At 46.2% G+C, this 21039-nt stretch overlaps 1 protein-coding gene across 1 annotated transcript in view; it reads right to left on the bottom strand.

Moving 5' to 3' along the window:
* slc67a1 (solute carrier family 67 member 1) overlaps nucleotides 1–21039 on the bottom strand; it is a 100988-nt gene that overhangs the window by 74572 nt on the left and 5377 nt on the right. The window contains exon 2 of the mRNA XM_078415174.1: nucleotides 3296–3393. Coding sequence (XP_078271300.1) covers nucleotides 3296–3393 — 98 coding nt within the window. The remainder of the gene's footprint in view (nucleotides 1–3295; nucleotides 3394–21039) is intronic.

Consider the following 21039-nt stretch of genomic DNA (forward strand, 5'->3'; position numbering starts at 1 on the left):
ATAGGCTGGGTAAGACTGGATAAGAGGAGACAGGATGGAGTAAAAGTATGAAGAGATAAGTTTGATGAGGCAAGAGCAAAAGGACAAAACATTCCTTCGCAGCCACACATTAACACACAGTGGATAATTAAGAGACCACCAGGGAAACACTCTTAACTAGCTGGGCAAATCACCTGACATCTTGTGTAGGAAGGAACTGCATTGGAAAGAATTCAAATGGAATCTCTGTATCTCACCATTTTGTATGGTGTCTCCTCATCCTGGTGGCCCTTGTATGAATTACCACTTCACTCCCTTCCCATTCTTTTGCAATATGTTCAACTGCCGCTTTAGTGACCAATTTACAAGAGGAAACAGTTTTGTACTCCTTCCTCTGTTTCTTCATGATTCTGATTCCTTTTCATAGTCCTCTTCAACCTTCTCTTCTTTATGATCAACCCCAGATTACATGACCCTCATTTCTGATAACACTTTGACACACAACCTCCTTTTCTTCTAAAATCTCTTGATATTCTTCCTAAAAAGTTTTCCCAGAACTTTACACATTGAGGCCAAATCAGTGATTCCTGGAGATTAATATGGCCTGCATTTTGCTTGCAATCAATGTCATATTTACAAAATCAAATATCCCATGACCTTTCTTAGTTAGTTTATTGAGTTGCCCTGCTGACTTAAAGTATTTATGAATTTGCAATCCCCATTGCTCAAAGTGCCAACCATCCATTAGTCTCCCACATTGGATCTGCTATTTTTCCATTTTGCCAGTGTGTCTATATCCTTAGGCCTGCTACAACCTTGCTATACACTATGCTGTCAAATTCTGCATTATTCATAAACTTCAAAAGTTGATTCCCTATCATCAAATGAAGGTTATCCACATATAATAAGTACAGGTGCTCCTCAGCTTCCGATGGGGTTCCGTTCCGAGAAACCCATTGGAAACCGAAAGTATTGTAAGTCGAAATGCATTGTAATACACATGATCACGTGGCCGGAAGCGAACGGTGGCTCGCTACGGGTCGCTGCCGTTTGCACCATCACAAGTCGAAACATCGTAAGCCAGGGAGCACCTGTAAATCATTAGCTTGGACTGTGCTGGGTTTTGCAAATAATTTCATGGCAAATAGCATTCACTTGTATGCCTGCTGCATGCTTGGGATTTTGGTTTATTTGCACAAATCTAGAATTTGCAGGCAGATTTCTGATAGATTATCTGTCCTTGCATTCTTGTTTACAAATGCTGCACTGGGTTCACCCCGATGTAGAACATCATAAAATTTCATCTCATGATTACAGATTAGTTAGTTGATGGTCAGTGCAATTCCTACCAATTTCCACGCTCACGAAAGAGCCTGAGGCATCATGTAAGTGCATCCCATTCTTCAACAAGTCCACAATCCTGGCAAAGCTGCACAATGACGCTACTCAAGAAAAGAGCAGCTGAAATCCATTCTTCGAGAGTAGAGTGTATAAATGACATTCTTAAAGCAGTGGTGAGCCATAAACTATGATCGTTACACACATCAGCAATCAACTCCTGGATTATTCTGAAGCTAGATCAGCCATGATTGAATGGCGGAGTAGACTTGATGTGCCGAATGGCCTAATTCTGCTCCTAGAATTTATGAACTTATGAAAACATTCAGCGTAACAGTGACCTGCATTTTATAGTCAGAGCTGTCCAGGTAAGTGTGCATGGCTGGGGTTTGCAGAAGATTACACACCACAAGTGCCTTTTAAAACACTGCTCCACAGTAAATTGAAGTTGGGGTGTGATTCTCTTCATATTCTTTGGGTATAGGCTCTGCAGGCAGGAGCCAGCCTTCCTCTTCTCTCTTGGGGTCATTTGTCATATTTGTCATGTCTACATCCATATCTTCTAGCTCTCGCTCATGCATCTCAATACTGTGGGGTTGAGGGGAAAATAGATAATAACTGGAGGAATGTCCTCATCAAACAAGAGGACCATAAGACATAGAAGCAGAATTAAGTCATTCAGTCATTGTGTCTCCTCTGCCATTCAATCACGGCTGGTCTATTTTTCCCTCTCAACCCATTCTCCAGCATACCTTTGACACCCTTAGTAATCAAAAAACTATCAATCTCTGCTCTAAAAATACCCAATGATTTGGCCTCCACAGCCATCTGTGGCAATAATTCCATAGATTCACCACCCTCTGGCTAAAGAAATTCCTCCACATCACCATTCTGCAGGTACATCCTGAAAGCTGTGCCCTCTGGCCACACTCACCCGTTACTGGAACCATGCTTTTAACTCCACTCCTGTCACTCCACTCTCTTGACTTCCAGCTTTTAGACTCAGCTGAATGTGACTCCACAAAAATGTAAAAGTGATGAGTAATCCTTTATGTAGAACAGATGTTGTGCACAAGACATTGTGAAGTCATGCTTCCCAGCACGAGCCATTTCTTAATCAGACAAAAGTAATTCACTTCAGTGAGAGAGTTTTAAAAAGCAAGTTCCATGAGAACTGTTGTCATTATGTATGCTCTCTGTTCCTTTTTAGACTTCCCTCCTTGATCCAGTCACTAGTCACTGAAAATGTTAAGGAAAGACTGAGGCAGGGTTCATCTGCACCTCCTCCAACCTCATCCATTGTATCCGCTGTTCCAGATGTCAACTTCTCTACATCGGCGAGACCAAACGCAGGCTCGGCGATCGTTTCGCTCAACACCTTCGCTCAGTCCGCCTTAACCAACCTGATCTCCCAGTGGCTCAGCACTTCAACTCCCCCTCCCAGTCTGACCTTTCTGTCATGGGCCTCCTCCATTGCCATAGTGAGGCCCAGCACAAATTGGAGGAACAGCATCTCATATTTCACTTGGGCAGTTTACACCCGAGCGGTATGAACATTGACTTCTCCAACTTCAGATAGTTCCTCTGTCCCTCTCTTTCCCCTCCCCCTTCCCAGTTCTCCCACTGTCTTCCTGTCTCCTACTACATCCTATCTCTGTCCCGCCCCCTCCACTGACATCAGTCTGAAGAAGGGTCTCAACCCGAACGTCACCCATTCCTTCTCTCCTGAGATGCTGCCTGACCTCCTGAGTTACTCCAGCATTTTGAGTCTACCTTCAATTTGAACCAGCATCTGCAGTTATTTTCCTATGAGCTTGAAGGTGATAGGCTCCATGTAAGAGCAGTGATTACATCAGAAAGAGATAATCAGGTGCGGGTGTAGATCACGATTCATCATCCGACAGACCTCTATATCAAAACTGAAGTTTCATAAAAATTGTACCCTGGAGAATCCAATTTCCTGAACCAAAACATTTACCTGCCAAACAGGGGTCCTCCCAGGAGTTGGATAATAGCAAACGTTGTCTGTAGGTAACCAAACATGACTGTATCCATCCCCAACCTCTTCGACAAATACTGAGGACAAAATATTCATGTTAGAATCGGGGATAATACATTGTGCTCTTCCACACCCCATAGCTCAGTCGACCACAGTCCTGACAGACTATATGACCTCTCCATATTTGTTCAACAGAACCATCATTGCAGTTGATTACTGAAAGTGGAACCGTGACTATCAGATCACCTGCACCAAATCCAACACATACTTGGCTCTGGACTCCTATAGAAAATAGTTTAAGTTTTAAATGTAATTTGCAATAAGAAGTCCAGCAACTCTTTAAAAGCATTAAACAGTACTTGCACAGTAAGTACATTCATACTTACAGGATTGCAAGAATGGTAACAAAACCAAAGTGATGAGTTGCAGGGAATTAATTTGTTTAGATAAATTATTTGACAGCAGGAATCAGAAATGTACCAAAAATTTTAGTTGACCAAATTTGAGATTATCATTATTATTGGGGAAGATTGTGCCAAAATACAAAATCACATAAACAGACTTGCGTAATTAGCAAAGAGCAAATGAATTTTAATACAGTGAAGTTTAAAGGTCATGCATTTTATTAAGAGGTAAAAAGGGAATCATCCTGTTCAGTCACAAATCATTAAAAATGGCAAAATAGATTAACTAAGACATAATTTTAGAACAGTAATTAGAGAAATTATATTAATGATTAGAGAAAATATTAAAGGAATGGCCTTCATATTGAAGGAAATAGAAGCACTGGGGAAAATCAGAATTCATGTCATCAGAACCGATAAGAAGAAACATTTTGGGGCTGAACTCTTTTCTCTCAAAAGATTGAGAAGTGACTTGACAGAGTTATATAAAGTTAGTAGACCAAGTGGACCCGTTGGGCCCAAACCTCTCCTGCATTGGTGCAGCACCCTCTCCTTCCCCCCCCCCTCCCCACCCTCCTCCCCTCCCCCTCCCTCCTCCCCTCCCCCTCCCTCCTCCCCCTCCCTCCTCCCCCTCCCTCTCCCCATACCCCCCACTCCATCCCCTTCAACCCCCCTTATCCCTCCTCCCTCCCTCCCCCCCTCCCTCCACTCCCTCCCTCCCTCCACCCCCTCCCTCCCTCCCTCCCTAGGAGATAGATTTAAACTTTAAAATGTGAATAACTTTAAAAATATAACACCGATTTCAATCAAACTTCTTCCATTAGCACCAAATTAGGACGATGGTGACTAAGGCGGGCCTAAAATTGTCAGGCTATCATGTACTGTTTTGGCTGTAGTTCAGGATCAAACAAACAAGAGCTTCTGTTTGGCCGGGCGGCCAGCTCTATGGAGAGACCTGGTGGTTCCAAAGTTCTTCCATTTAAGAATGATGGGGGCCACTGTGCTCTTCGGGACCTGCAATGCTGCAGAAATTGTTTTATACCCTTCCCCAGATCTGTGTCTTGACACAATCTCGGAGGTCTACGGACAATTCCTTCATCTTCATGGCTTGGTTTTTGCTCTGACATGCACTGTCAACTGTGGGACCTTATATAGACAGGCGAGTGCCTTTCCAAATTATGTCCAATCAATTTAATTTACACTGGTGGACTCCAATCAAGTTGTAGAAACATCTCAAGGATTATCAATGGAAACAGGATGAACATAAGCTCAATTTTAAGTGTCATAGCAAAGGGTCTGAATACTTATGTAAATGTGATATTTCAGTTATTTCTTTTTAATTACTTTGCAAATATTTCTAAACACCTGTTTTTGCTTTTTAATTATGGAGTAGTAGATTGATGATAAAAAAAAAGAATTTAATCCATTTTAAAATAAGGCTGTAACGTAGCAAAATGTGGCAAAGGTGAAGGGGTCTGAATACTTTCTGAATGCACTGGAGATGAATGGAGAGCGATTTAAAATAATGAATGGGGTAAGAAAGAAGAAATATTCCCCTTGATGGTATGTTTGGAAACCAGAGGCCTAAAAATAGGATTGTTATTGAAATATCTATTAAGCAAATCAGGTTCAGTGGAACCTGCTGGTAGAAGGAATTATCGAGGGGGAGAATGCTCATTAATTTTTATGAGGTAGCTGGATAAGAAGGATAATGAAGGAAAAAGTATTTAGGTTGATAACAAGATATAAATTATAAATCAAGTCACAGACTCTATAAATAGAATCTTGGTGGTAACAGAGCAAACAAAAACACACAATGAACCTTCATTAAACACTGGTTTGGACACAATTCAACTATAGGCACCACATTTTAGAAATAATGTAAAGGCTTTAAAGAGGCTGCAGAAGTTAGTTATCAAAATGATTCAGGGATGGGAGAGATTGGTAACGTGGAGAGACTGGAGAAGTTGGGGGTCACATGTTTCTTGATATCAGGTGGAATTAATGACATCCCATAGGAGTGGGAACCAAGATGGATCATCCGCTCAACATTTCTGAGTGAATTTGAGGTAATAACATTTCAGGCTAATGTACAAAATGAAAAAAACAATTCCATCGCAGCATTGGTGTGCTAATGTGCCGTGAAATGATGAAATGGTGAGATGGTTCGTGAAATAACTCTAGGTGATTGGGATGGACGGTACAGGCTAGGTCCACCCACGCTACTCAGCACGGACATTTTAGAAGAGACCAAAAGGGGAACGATGTTGAAATTTATATGATTTTCAGATAAGATAGATATGGCATATTGCTCAAAGAGATGATACGTTATTTTAGAAGGTTCTAATGTGAGGAAATTGGTTGAATTAAAGAAAGAAATAACAGAAAAATCACCCCAGAAGTACTATCAGGTGCAACTGTTCAAGAAAGTTAGTTGACCAAATGTGTAAACAAATTTCTGTGAGAAAGCATTAGGTTTAAAACAGGGAATTTCAATTTTCCATAACAGATCTACAGGTTGAGAGGGCATAGAATTCTTCAGAATTTAATTGTGCAACCTTTTAGAGAGCAGAGTGCCGGGATATTCTGGATGTCGCTTTATGGAATGAAACAAGGAAGATAGAAGTAGTAGGAGCGCACTTCTTTGGTCATGTTAGTTTTAGCACAGTCATGGAAAGCTCAAAATGGTAAAAGATATGATCTCTCGAAATTTGGACATGGCCAGAGACTGCGAGGCAATTTAGCAAAAGTGGACTAAAAACAGTTTCTTGAAGGAAATCAGTCTTGGCACTTGAGAAAAAAGGGGTTCCTATAGAGTTGTATTCTCAGAGGAACTAATAAAAATGTTTCAATCTTCCCCTGCAATAGATGTGGTGGCAATGGAGTGGGAAGACTGTTTCACTGCAAAGGCCGCAAAACAGTTTTCAGCCCTATTGTGCATGCTGTAGATTCACAGCAGAGGGCACTAGACCATAAGATTGAAGGCTTTGTGGAAAATTTGCAGATGATGAGAAGATGGGTGTAGTGTGGAGGAGAAAGCAGGGACTCTGCAGAAGGACATGGACAGTTTGGGAGAGTGGGCAGAGAAGTGGCAGATGGAATATAGTGTGCCAAAGTGTGGAGTCATGCATTTTTGTAGTAGGAATAAAGGTGTAGACTATTTTCTAAATGGGGTGCGAATCCAGAAATCGGAGGTGCAAAGGGACTTGGGAGGGCTGGTGCAGGATTCCCAAAAAGTTAATCTGCAACACTCCAAAGACGTACAGGTATGTAGGTTAATTGGCTTGGTAAATGTAAAAATTGTCCCTTGTGTGTGTAGGATAGTGTTAATGTGCGGGGATCGCTTGTCGGCGCAGACCCGGTGGGCCGAAGGGCATGTTTCCATGCTGTATCTCTAAAATAAAAAAACGAAACTAAAAGTCGAATCGGTAGTAAGGAAAGCAAACTCAATGCTTGCATATATTTCAAGAGGGCTTGTATACAAAAACAGGGATGTAATGTCGAGGCTCTATAAGGCGCTGGTAAGGCTGCATTTGGAATATTGTGAGCAATTTTGGGCACCATATAGAGTCATAAAGTGATACAGTGTGGAAACAGCCCTTCGGCCCAACTTGCCCATACTGGCCAACATGTCCCAGCTACACTAGTCCCACCTGCCTGCGCTTGGTCCATATCCCTCCAAACCTGCCTATCCATGTACCTGTCTAACTGTTTCTTAAACCTTGGGATAGTTCCAGACTCAACTACCTCATCTGGCAACTTGTTCCACACACCCACCACCCTTTGTGTGAAAAAGTTACCACTCAGATTCCTATTAAATCTTTTCCCCTTCACCTTGAACCTATGTTCTCTGGTCCTCAATTCCCGTACTCTGGGCAAAAGACTCTGTGAGACCCAGCCTACTCAACCTCTCCCTGTAGCTCACACCCTCTAGTCCTGGTAACATCTTCGTAAATCTTATCTGAATCCTTTTAAGCTTGACAATATTTTTCTTATAACATGGTGCCGAGAACTGAACACAATATTCTAAATGCGGTCTCACCAATGTCTTATACAACTGCAACATGACCTCCCAACTGCTATACTCTATACTCTGACTGATGAAGGCCAATGTACCTAAAGCCTTTTTGACCACCTTATCAACCTGCGACTCAACCTTCAAGGAACCATGCACCTGCACTCCTAGATCCCTCTACTCTACAGCACTCCCCAGAGGCCTACCATTTACTGTGTAGGTCCTGCCCTTGTTAGACATCCCAAAATGCAACACCTCACACTTCTCTGTAATAAATTCCATCAACTATTCCTCAGCCCACCTGACCAATCGATCCAGATCCTGCTGCAATCTTTCACAACCATCTTCACTATTTGCAAACCCACCCACTTTTGTATCATCAGCAAACTTGCTAATCTTGACCTGTATGTTCTCATCCAAATCATTGATGTAAATGACAAACAGTAACGGGCCCAGCACTGAACCGTGAGACACACCTGAGGAAGGATTGTGCTGTCTCTGGAGAGGGTCCAGAGGAGGTTTACAAGAACGATCCCAGGAATGAGTAGGTTAATCTATGATGAGCGGTTTCTGCTCTGGGCCTGTACTCGCTGGAGTTTAGAAGAATGAGGGGGAACTTCATTGAAACATACAGAATAGTGAAAGGCTTGGATAGAGTGGATTGGAGAGGATGTATGCACTAGTGGGAGAGTCTAGGACTAAAGGTCATAGCCTCAGATTAAAGGATGTACTTTTTGGAAGGAGAAGAGGCGAAATGTCTTTAGTCAGAGGGTGGTGAATCTGTGGAATTATTTGCCATAGAAGGCCGTGGAGGCCTTCAGTGGATATTTTTAAGGCAGGAATAGATAGATTCTTGATTAGTACAGGTGTCAGAGATTATGGGGAGACGGCAGGAGAATGGGGTTAGGAGGGAGAGACAGATCAGCCTTGAATGGCGGAGTAGACATGATGGGCCGAATGGCCTAATTCTACTCCTATTCCTTATGACATTAACTATCTCCAAATACTGTGAATTGTCACCAAACTGTTGCCAAAAAGTCCAAGGGAAGCCTATAGCATGGTGAATGGAAAACACTGTTCCAACATTGCTGGTGGCACATTCCAGGCCTTTGATCAGTGGATTGTCCACCCAACCTAATAAAAATGATTTAACGATCATTTTGCACTTTAATCTTTTAAATCTACTGAAAGTTTGCTTTCAATGCTTTTTATAATTGGGTGCACTTACTTGGGAGACAATTCTTGCTAAATACCCAAGGTAAGAAATCTCCCAAATAACAATGTAGCCTAAACACCAGAAATGACTGTCATATCACCTAATACAAAGTGACATTTAATTTCAGAATTATTTAATTATTTTATATTCCTATCTCTGTTTATTTAGTCCAGTGGTAATTCTAGTCATTCTAATTGGTGGCTAGAAGCAAATATAGAATTAAACTTGAACATGGCTATTTGTTTCATTCAGTGCGCCTAAACATGATCTTTCAAAACCAAAAAATGCAGATGCTGGCAATAAATTCAGAAAAAAATAGAAATATCCAGCAGCTAAGGCGGCATCTGTAAATGGAGAAACAGGATTCATGTTTCAGGCAGACCATGATCTAACCCTTCTGCACTTTTCTGCAAGTGTCAGTAAATTAAGGATTGTTAATTAGATGGTGTTCTGAATCATTTAATTGTATTCTCAACTTTAGCATAGAAAGTCTATACTGTTCACTTGGCAGATTCCTTTATATTGGGGTGATTATACAATTGTTATATTGAACATTTTGAATTCAGCTTACAAGTGTAACTGAATTGCCAGTTGCTTCCGATTTGATTTGCCGATCTCCACTGCTACTCTGATCTCTCAAAACTATTTGAAAATGGTAGTGATTAAAATAAATTAGGGTTTTTTTATGAAGCAAAAGTAAAACCTACGGTGAGGGAAGCTTTCATTGAGAAGGTAAAAAATTAGAGTGAGATGGACCGTTCAGTCCCTCAGAGCTGTTTCACCACTTCGACAAGATCCGTGGTGATCACTTAAAAACGTATTTCTTTCTTCATCCCAATATCCCGTTAATTAATTTAACCAAGCTGTTTTGAGCACATTATTGAAGGCTCTACAGTTTTGTGGGGTAGAGAACTCTAAACATTCACTATTTCAGTTAATGAATTTCTTCTTTCAGTCTTTATAGGCTTAACCATAGTTTTGATGCCGAGTTGGTATTTTGGGTATTTTCTAATATTGTAAACAGTTGTAATCTATGGCTTTTATAATATTGGGTCGATACTGTTGTGATATTGCTGGGACTACTTTATGTATCCCAAGGACTACTTTGTATGCCTGTGTATATAAGTGATTGGTGTGATTAGGCGGCCACTCTGGAACCAGGCGGCCTTGGAACAAACAGCCTGGAGTACAAGCTGCACCATGATCACATTTTAAACATGTGAATTCGTGGTCCGTCCAGAGTCACCAAAGGTACCGGACCACGAAGGACAACATGGTGGCAGCGGTTTGGGTGTTTAGCCTAGAAAAGGAAAACAACAAAAAACCCAAGAAAAAAGGTTAACAAGTGCATAAAAAAAAGGGAAAAAAAGAAGGTTAACAAAAAGGAACCCAGCAAAAAGGTTAACAGGAAGAAAAGATAGAGCCCTAAAGAACGAAAAAAGTTTCCCGCTCGGTAAGGGGCCAATATATGTAGGTATACTTACCTGTTCAGTAGTCAGCGGCGAGCTGCCGACGTGACGCTGCAAGCTGCAAGCTGCAAAGGGCGGTGTGTGAAGGCCCACATCGCGCCCCAGCACCTGTGCAGGCCCGAGATTAGGAGCCTGCGACTGCTTCGCGGGGGAGAGAACGGGAGACCCGACACCCACGGAGGTGTGCGGTGACCGGGGAAGACCGACACCCTCGGAGGTGTGCGGCGACCGGGAGACCCGACACCCACGGAGGTGTGCGTTGACCGGGGAAGACCGACACCCACGGAGGTGTGCGGCGACCGGTAAGACCAACACCCATGGAGGTGTGCGGCGACCGGGGGAGGCCGACACCCATGGAGGTGTGTGGCGACCGGTAAGACCGACACCCACGGGGGTGTGCGGCGACCGGTAAGACCGACACCCACGGGGGTGTGCGGCGACCGGGGGAGACCCGGAGGAGACCGACACCCACGGAGGTGTGAGGCGACCGGGGGAGACCGACACCCAGGGAGGTGTGCGGCGACCGGGAGAGACCGACACCCAGGGAGGTGTGCGGCCACCGGGAGAGACCCGGAGGAGACCGACACCCACGGAGGTGTGCGGCGACCGGAGGTGGTCGGCGACCGGAGGGACCGACCACCCGCGGAGGTGCGGCGGCCGGTAAGGCCGAGGCACTGCATAGTTACCCAGGCGCGGCGACCGGAGAGTCGGGACGGCCCTGGGCCCGACGTAGCGGCAGCGCATCCGAATTTGAGCAGCAGCTGCCGGGGAGCACCTGTGGGCGGGGCCGGGAGCACCTGTGGGCGGGGCCAGCGCGCACCGCAGCGGCAGCGCGTTCGAAGTTGAGCGGCAGCTGCCGGGGAGCACCTGTGGGCGGGGCCAGCGCGCACTGCAGCGGAGGCGCGATCACACCGCGATTCCAGCAGTGGGAGCCCAGCAGTGCCAGCCCAGCAGTGCCAGCCCAGCAGTGGGAGCCCAGCAGTGGGAGCCCAGCAGTGTCAGCCCAGCAGTGGGAGCCCAGCAGTGGGAGCCCAGCAGTGTAAGCCCAGCAGTTTGAGCCCAGCAGTGCCAGCCCAGCAGTGCCAGCCCAGCAGTGGCAGCCAAATCATGGTGGTGCAGCATCTAGAGCCTACACTATGTTTGATCTACACAGCAAGTCTTCTTGGGGAAGATATGGAACAAAATGAATATTTTGTGTTTAATGATCTGTGTAGTGATCTGTGTACTGAAAGCTTAATGTATTATATTTGATGCTTTTGTATATATGTATATATCTGTGGAATGACCACACGGAGTGAGTGACCACACAGAGATGAGTGACCACCCGGCGATGAGTGAACTACCGCAGAGGAGTGACCACCATGATGGCGAAAAAAGCAATTGTGTTTAGTTGTGTTATTGGTTTTGTTTGCAATGGTGTTTTGGTTTTGTTTGTTAAATATATTTTAGCCCTAGAATGGTAAAGAAAACAATACAAAAAACAAAATGTAGACAAAACAAAGATTTTATATAAGACAAGGGGGATGTTGTAATATATAAGACAAGGGGGATGTTGTGATATTGCTGGGACTACTTTGTGTATCCCAAGGACCACTTTGTATGCCTGTGTATATAAGTGATTGGTGTGATTAGGCGGCCACTCTGGATCCAGGTGACCACGGAATAAACAGCCTGGAGTTGAGCTCCAGCATTGTAACCTTTTATACACGTGTACTTGTGGTCCGTCCAGAGTCACTAAAGGTACAACAGGTACCGGACCACGAAGTACAACAGATACTCCCTTAAGTTTTCCACACAAGTCGATTGGGCTACACTAAAACATTTGCAGCATTATGGAGAAAGAAGTTGGTTACCTGCTGCAATTTTTACCCCAATATTACATAAACTACAAACATTATGTTCCTCCTTTAATCATGAATAAAATAAAACACATTCAAAATAACTGCCCAGTCTTGGTGTTTCACTTTAGCTCTCAAGTCTTCCACCTGATGATGTTGATGGTGTCCTTCCCGACCTGATACCATGCCTGCTTCCCTGATATGGGACGGCGTCCACTGCAATGACTCGATATGAACTGGAGTATGATTTGTGAAAAGTCACCATTATGTTCTGTCACATCTGGAATCTGTCTGTTGCAAGCTTCATCTTCAACTGTCTCCAACTTTTAACAGACTTTGTTGTACTTATCTTCTTTTGTCCTCCTGCAATGGAGTGGTACAGTGGTGCAGCTGTTAGAGCTGCTGCCTCACAGTGCCAGAGATCTGGGTTTGATCCTAACCTCGAGTGCTGTTTGCGTTGAGTTTGCATGTTCTCCCTGTGACCGCATGGGCTTCCTCCAGGTACTCCAGTTTCCTCCTAAATTGTTCCTCGTGTGTAGGAAACGATGAGAAAGTTTGATAACATAGTACTAGTATGAATGGGTGATCAATGGTCAGTGTGGACTTCGTGGGCTGAAGGGCCCATTTGCCATTCAGTATCTCTTAAAAAAACTAAAAGATTTTTTACACCTGGTTTGATGAACAATTTACATATTTATTTATCTCTGTTGTGTGGCTGAAATGATTGCTTGTTTTAGAGCAATCTTCAGAGTCCTGTCATGGTGTACCTTTATCAATCCTATCTGCAGAGTAGAACAATTCTCAATCAGATTCAGGTCAGGTACGTTACCAGGCCAGTCCAAGACATGTCCCTCCTTCTGCTGGAAAAATTAGGTCACATCTTTGATGTGTGACACAGTGCAAGATCTTGCTGAATATCTCAGATCCATCTGGAAAAGTCTTTTTCATCTCCGGCACCACTCTTCTTTGCAATACATCGATCTATTGTGGTAATCTCATCATTCTGTTAACTGGGTGCAGCGGGCCAATACTGTAGTAGCTGATAGACACAAAATACTGGAGTAACTCAGCAGGACAGGCAGCATTTCTGGAGAGAAGGAATGGATGATGTTTCGGGTCGAGACCCTTCTTCAAACTTCTATTGTCATAGCTGAAACAAGCCCAGAACATCATCTTGTCAGGATGTTTGACGAACTGGTCGATGTGGCATTTTCTCACCTGCTCTCTACATATCTTCGAACATGTTGGCTACATTGGCCCTGAAAGTTTTTGTCACTGAATAACACCCTTCTCCAGACCTCACATGTTAAATCTTTATATTTTAAGGCCCACTGGCATAGTTTTTTTCTTCATTGCAGCAGTTAGAAGTTGTTTTTCACAGGTCTTCCCGCTGTACAAACAACTTCATGAGGTGACAGTGCATGGTGCTTGAGATTATTCAGATTCCTGCTGCCTCCAAATCTTTCTTCAGGGCATCACTTATCTTTCTCAGATCCTTCTTACTTTCCTGAATCAGCAAAGCCTCATCTCTTTGAGTCATCTTCCTTTTGTGGCATCTGCCCTTCCTCTTGAGCGAGAATTATCATATTTCAGACCCTTACTTGACAATCTGGATACAGAAGCTTCGCTCACACCTCCCAACTTTGCAAACTGTCGCTGTGACTTCGAGCAATGTTGATGCATGGTTGTGATCTTTGTTTGCCTCCTTGGAGTGATATCCATTTTGTGAATTGCTTGACGGTTTTTTCTCAAATGATGATAAAACAGTGGGTAGATGATGCAATACTAACACAATGCTGGTGTACAGTTGTTATTTTGTCTTTTATTTATTTTGAATATTATCAGTTTCAAATACAAGAACAAATAGTTGACATAGAAACTCATCATATAAAAATAACAGGAAGTTCAGGCTGTTATTCAATTAATTTTTCATAAGGATGTACATCAAATGATATTGTGTGCAAAAGTTCCCTACATGCAGACCATTTGTTTTATCTGCTTCTTATGACATCATCCATTGGACTTGCAACACTGAAGCCAACCTATTATGCTTGCGAACTCTTGCCTCACTGCATGTATTTCCTTCTGTTGGCTGTTCAGTCTTTCTGGCCCGGCTTTGAATAGATTTGCAAGTCTATGCGTGCACATTTCAATAAATTTATTTTCTCGCATTATAGTTATGCCATCAAACAAATTTATTCCATGGGTTCATCGAACCTGTGATTATCTATTAATAATCTTGGCTCATTTGTAACCTATAAAAGATAACATAAATCAGTTGGTGGTTTAGACTAACAAGGATACTTTTATGGCGAGTCTGAAGATTTGTAACTTTGTCAAAGAAGTTTATTGCGGTAGCAATATTCAGTTTCAAAGATAACAATCGAGATCGCAGACAACCATTAAACTTAAACTATTCACATCGAAGTCCAACTGACTGGTTTTGGCGCCAAAACAACCACGTGACCTTGCTGGCCAATCCGAGGGTTCGACTCTCAGGACCAATCCCTATGGTCGCTACATGACCCCCCCCCCCCCCCCCCCAGAACCCGAGGTACGGTATCTAGCAGGGAGCCGGATTTCGCGACCAGAACGAGTAAGGAGAGGGGCTGCAGGAACCACAGGGGTAGGAGGGCCAGGGCCGGAGGTTATTGCAGGAGGACGACCCCGTCGAGAGGGTTGACCGACCAGGACAGGACGGTCCTGGTCCAAGTGGGCAGGTTTGAGCCTGGATACAGAGACGAGCTCTGTCCTGCCCCCAACATCTAAGGTGAAAGTGACCGTTCCTTTACGCAACACGCGGAACGGTCCTTCATAGACCCTCTGCAACGGGGAACGATGGGCATCCCTACGCAGAAACACAAATTCACAGTCCTTCAAGGCTGGCGGTTCATGCACCATGGAACACCCGTGGCGTGAAGTAGGAACCGGAGCCAGGGAACCCACTCGCGCCCGGAGTGATGCTAAAACCGACGGAACCGAGGGCTGCTGTGCAGAGAACTCCGGAAGGAAGTCACCAGGCACTCTGAGTGGCGAGCCATATACCAGTTCCGCAGACAAAGTCCCTAGATCGTGTTTAGGAGCAGTACGGATGCCCAGAAGGGCCCAGGGCAGCTGATCCACCCAATCAGGACCATCCAGCTGGGCACTGAGGGCCGACTTAAGTTGGCGGTGAAACCGCTCCACGAGCCCATTCGCCGGTGGGTGAAACGCTGTGGTCTGCTGCAACTTGGAACCGTACAGCTCCGCTAGCGTAGCCCAAAGGGCAGAGGTGAACTGGGAACACCGGTCGGTGGTGATGACTGATGAAACACCAAAACGGGCCACCCAATGCAGGGCCAGGGCACAAGAGGCGGCGGAGGTGTCGGACAACGGGAAGGCCTCAGGACAACGGGAAGGCCTCAGGCCAACGGGTAAACCGGTCAACCACCGTGAGTAGGTGAGTGTAGCCCCTAGAGGAAGGTAAAGGACCAACTAAATCCACATGAATGTGGAAAAAACGGACCTCGGGAACCATAAACTCCTGTACAGGAGGTTGGACATGCCGGTGAACTTTGGAGGTCCGGCAGGGAACACAGGATCGGGCCCAAGCAGCTACTTGCTTCTGCAGGCCATGCCAAACAAATCTAGCGGCTACTAAGGCTGAGGTGGAGCGAATGGACGGGTGCGCCAGCCCATGAATGGCATCAAACACCCGACGCTGAAGGGCGGCCGGCACCACCGGCCTGGGGCGGGAGAGTGAAATATCACACAAGACTTCTGTACCCGAGGGCCCACAAGCCACTTGGGCCAACTTTAACCCCAAAGTGGTGGAGTGATATGCTGAGGCAGTGTCTGCCAGGCGCTGTGCCTCCGCAAGCTCCTGAAAATCAACCTCGCACTCCACCGCCGAAATTGGGGGAATGGCTGGCCTGGACAGGGCATCAGCAACGGCATTAAGCTTACCAGTGACGTGGCGAACATCCATGGTAAACTCTGAGATGGAAGTCAGGTGCCGCTGCTGGCGGGCCGACCATGGGTCAGACACTTTAGAAAAAGCGAAAGTCAGTGGTTTATGATCTGTAAAGGCCACGAATGGACGGCCTTCTAAAAAATACTGAAAGTGGCGGACAGCTAAATAGAGGGCCAGAAGCTCCCGGTCAAAGGCGCTATATTTCAGCTCAGCCTGATTAAGCTGTCGGCTGAAAAACGCCAAGGGCTGCCAACTGCCATTAACATGCTGTTCCAAGACCGCTCCCACCGCCACGTCTGACGCATCGACCTTCAGGGCCGTGGGGGCGGAGGTGCTCGGGTGGACGAGCATGGTGGCATCTGCCAGAGCCATTTTAGCTGCTTCGAAGGCCGTCTCGGCTGCAGCGGACCACTCTAACTCGACAGGTTTACCCGCGAGACATTGGAAGAGCGGACGCATGATCCGTGCTGCTGCAGGCACGAACCTGTGGTAGAAATTCACCATCCCTACAAACTCCTGCAACCCCTTTACCGTGGTGGGCCGTGGAAAGGCACGAACTGCCTCCACTTTTTCCGGCAAAGGAGTGGCACCGGCTGAGGTGATCCGGTGACCTAGGAAATCAATAGAGGAAAGACCAAATTGACACTTTGAGGGGTGAATGATTAGCCCGTGATCTTGAAGCCGCTGGAACACAGTCCGTATATGGACCAGATGTTCTTGCACCGAGCGACTGGCGACCAGGATATCATCCAAATAAATAGAAACAAAAGACAATTCCCGACCGACATGGTCCATAAGTCTCTGGAACGCTTGCGCCGCGTTTTCAAACCGAAAGGCATACGCAACCATTCGAACAATCCGAACAGAGTGATTGTGGCAGTCTTTGGTACGTCTTCCGGATGCACAGGAATTTGGTGGTACTCCCGCACCAAATCAATTTTGGAAAACACCGTAGCACCTTCGAGACTAGACGAGAAGCCCTGGATGTGCGGTATGGGGTAGCGGTCAGCAGTGGTGACGGCGTTAAGACGCCGGTAATCTCCACATGGTCTCCACCCCCCAGATGCTTTGGAGACCATATGCAACGGAGAGGCCCACGGGCTGTCGGAACGATGGACAATGCCCAGTTGTTCCATTTTCAGGAATTCTTCATGCGCAACCATCAGTTTGTCCGGCGGCATTCTCCGGGCCCGAGCGAAAACGGGGGGCTCCTCGGTGGGAATATAATGGACAACGCCGTGCTTTGCAGACGGAGCGTCAAAACGCTGAATGAGCAGCTCCGGAAACTCAGCCAGGACCACAGCATACGGGCCGGAGGCCGCGACTACGGCCTGGACTGTCGGGCAGGGCGGGATGGCAGGTGGTGGAGCAGCGGGCTCATCGCTGCTAGCGGAGGATCGAAGACCTTTACCTCAGACATCGGCCACTAGCGAAAAGGCCCAGAGAAAATCTGCGCCCAGGATCGCCTGACCGACTTCTGCGATGATAAACGACCATTCGTAAGTACAGGTACCGAAAGACAGAGACATTGCCCGCGTACCATACGTGCGGATGGTGCTACCATTGACCGCGATGAGGGTAGGCCCTCTCTTACCCGATCGAGCTTCGAGATCGGTTGGCGGCACGATGCTTACTATGCCTCCCGTATCGACTAAGAACTCTGTGTCTGTGAATCGATCCACGACGTAGAGGCAGCGGTTTTGGCCAATCGCAACTGCCTCTATGTACGATCGGCCGAGGCATTTCCCGAGAAGGTGCAAGGTGAGCGGCAGTTGCGGGCTTCTCCACCCCATCGCAGATGATAATAACACCAGCCGCGCTTGTGCAGCTCCTTTTTGCGGGGTTTTGGAGAAATGGCGGGAGTCGTGGCGCCATCTTGGTGTCGCGGCGGGCTGCCCAATGGTACCGAGACTCTGTTGATCGAACTGTATTTTCGCGACTTCGACGCCATGAGCGCATCGGCTTTCTCCGCGTATGCCACGGGATCCTCGAAAGAACAATCCGTGAGCATAAGCCTAACGTTTTCTGGGAGTTGCTCCTGGAATGCCTGCTCATACATGAGGCAATCCTTGTGCCCGCCTGCCAGCGCCAACATTTCGGCCATGAGGACGGACGGCAGCCGATCTCCGAGATCTGGCAGATGCATAAGCCTCTCGGCTCGATCGTGCCTACTAAACCCGAAGGTTCGAAGCATGATTACCTTCAGCGCTTCGTACTTGCCGTCTACAGGAGGGGAGGTGATGAACTGCATCACCCGCGCGGACGTCTCAGGTGGTAGGGCACTCACCAGGTAGTAATATTTTGTCTCGTCCACCGAGACGCTTCTCAAATGGAACTGCGCTTCAGCATGCACAAGATGTGGTTGGTGCGCCCAAAACGGAGGAAGATGAACGCTGATCGCGCTTAGCTGCGGTGCGCTGGGCGGTAGAACCAGAACAGGAGCGACAGGTTCCTGCGTGGTGGGTGATCGGCTAGATTACGTCGGGGTCACCAATATGGCGAGTCTGAAGACTTGTAACTTTGTCAAAGAAGTTTATTGCGGTAGCAATATTCAGTTTCAAAGATAACACTCGAGATCGCAGACAACCATTAAACTTAAACTATTCACACCGAAGTCCTCTTCCAACTGACTGGTTTTGGGCGCCAAAACAACCATGTGACCTTGCTGGCCAATCCGAGGGTTCGACTCTCAGGACCAATCCCTATGGTCGCTACATTTTATTAAATGAAAGAAAAATCCACAGTAAGGAACACTCTCTTTGCTTATTTCCACACAGGCAGACTGTTCTGTCCAGTTCTATACTGGACGGCACGGTAGCGCAGCGGTAGAGTTGCTGCTTTACAGCGAATGCAGCGCCGGAGACTCAGGTTCGATCCTGACTACGGGTGCTGCACTGTAAGGAGTTTGTACGTTCTCCCCGTGACCTGCGTGGGTTTTCTCCGAGATCTTCGGTTTCCTCCCACACTCCAAAGACGTACAGGTATGTAGGTTAATTGGCTGGGTAAATGTAAAAATTGGCCCTAGTGGGTGTAGGATAGTGTTAATGTACGGGGATCGCTGGGCGGCACGGACTTGAAGGGCCGAATAGGCCTGTTTCCGGCTGTATAGATATGATATGATACTGAAACATTTGCAGTACCAGAGCACTTAGGTACATGGTACAATTCATAAAGGGGATACATCCATTATTATATAAGACATATGCATGTTACACAAGGCAGTGTTGAGGAACTGTCCCTCATTTTCCACTAGGCACATTGAAGCCTTCTGATCTCACAGTGTGGAATAACTTTCAACCATAATCACGACTCCAAATTTAATTGCAAAATGGAAACTGATAATGCTTCTGTTGTAACCATATTGATTCTAGACCTACCTTTAATTTGTTTATTCATTCCCTTACTACCCTCTTTTGCTTTTGCTCCATTAATTCTTTCTTTAATCACTCCTGCTCAGATTTCGTAGGAAAGAACTGCAGATGCTAGTTTAAATCGAAGGTAGACACAAAATGCTGGAGTAACTCAGCGGGACAGGCAGCATCTCTGGAGAGAAGGAAGAAGTCTGAAGAAGGATCTCGACCCAAAACGTCACCCACTCCTTTCCAGAGATGCTGCCTGCCTCGCTGAGTTACTCCAGCATTTTGTGTCTATCCTTTGTTCTTTCTTTCTTTATCTTCTACCCTGGCTCATCACTTGCTTAAACAATTAAAACTCTAACTTCATCCAGTTCTAAGGAAAGGTCATCAAGGTTAAATGTTGTCGGTTCTTACTTGTAAAATACTACAATTAGGAAAAGTTGCTAATTAATGTGCACAATACAAGGTTCCCAAACGGGCAATGGGTAAGATGATAAATGAATAATGCTTGCCTGCAGTCCGTCTGTCTTTTGTGTTTTTTGTTGTTTTTGTCTGAATTGTAGTTTTAATATGATGTAGTGTTGTATGTTATGTTTTGGGGGGGGGGGGGGGGGGGTGGGAGGGAACAGGAACTGTAAAATTCTCTCTCCCGAACAGAGACGCGACCTTTGTTCTGTGTCGTGTCTCCGTTCCCGTTGCGGCCTACCACCGGCCATGCACCTGGGACCACCTGGGGCTCTGGTTCGCAGAATCCACGGCCCGGACTCACCACCTGCGGCGCTGGCTGCCTGCGGATGCTGCGGGCGCGGCTGCGGCTGCGACTCGTCTCCGGAGGCTCCGGCGCGGGCCGCGTGGACGTCGGAAGCCCGCACGCCCCTGGATGGGGGCCGACATCGGGAGCTCCGGCAGCGGCAGAGGCAGCGTGTTCGCCCGCCCCGAATCGCGGGGCTTGGGTCGGCCCCCCGCGGACCTTTCACCCTCCGGCGCGGCCTGAAATAGGCCGTGGGATTTTTCACCGCCCAGCGGGGGCTTCAATATCAGGAGCCCCGACCGCCCCGACGTGGCAACTCCAACAGCCTGACCGCGGGACAAGACGGCAGGGAAGAGAAAAAGACATTTTGGCCTTCCATCACAGTGAGGAGGGGACTGGAGGAGACTCACTGTGATGGATGTTTCTTTTTGTTTGGTGTTAGTTGTGATTGTATGTGTTATTGCATTTTTATTGATTAATCTTATTGGTCTTATTGTTCAACTGCGGGTAATGTTTCATTTCACTACACATTTATGTGTATGTGACAAATAAACGACTATTGACTATTGATTGATCACTAGATCACTTCTTCAAATCACATCTCAGGCATTATGAAAGGGAAACTTTGTTTGACCAATTTATTGGAGTTCTTTAATGAAGTAATATGTTTGTGGAATAAAAGGGAAATTGATGGATGTAGAATTTTTTTAATAAGGTGCCAC

This window comes from Rhinoraja longicauda, chromosome 18, assembly GCF_053455715.1.
Source record: "Rhinoraja longicauda isolate Sanriku21f chromosome 18, sRhiLon1.1, whole genome shotgun sequence".
NCBI classification, from domain to species: Eukaryota; Metazoa; Chordata; class Chondrichthyes; order Rajiformes; family Arhynchobatidae; genus Rhinoraja; species Rhinoraja longicauda.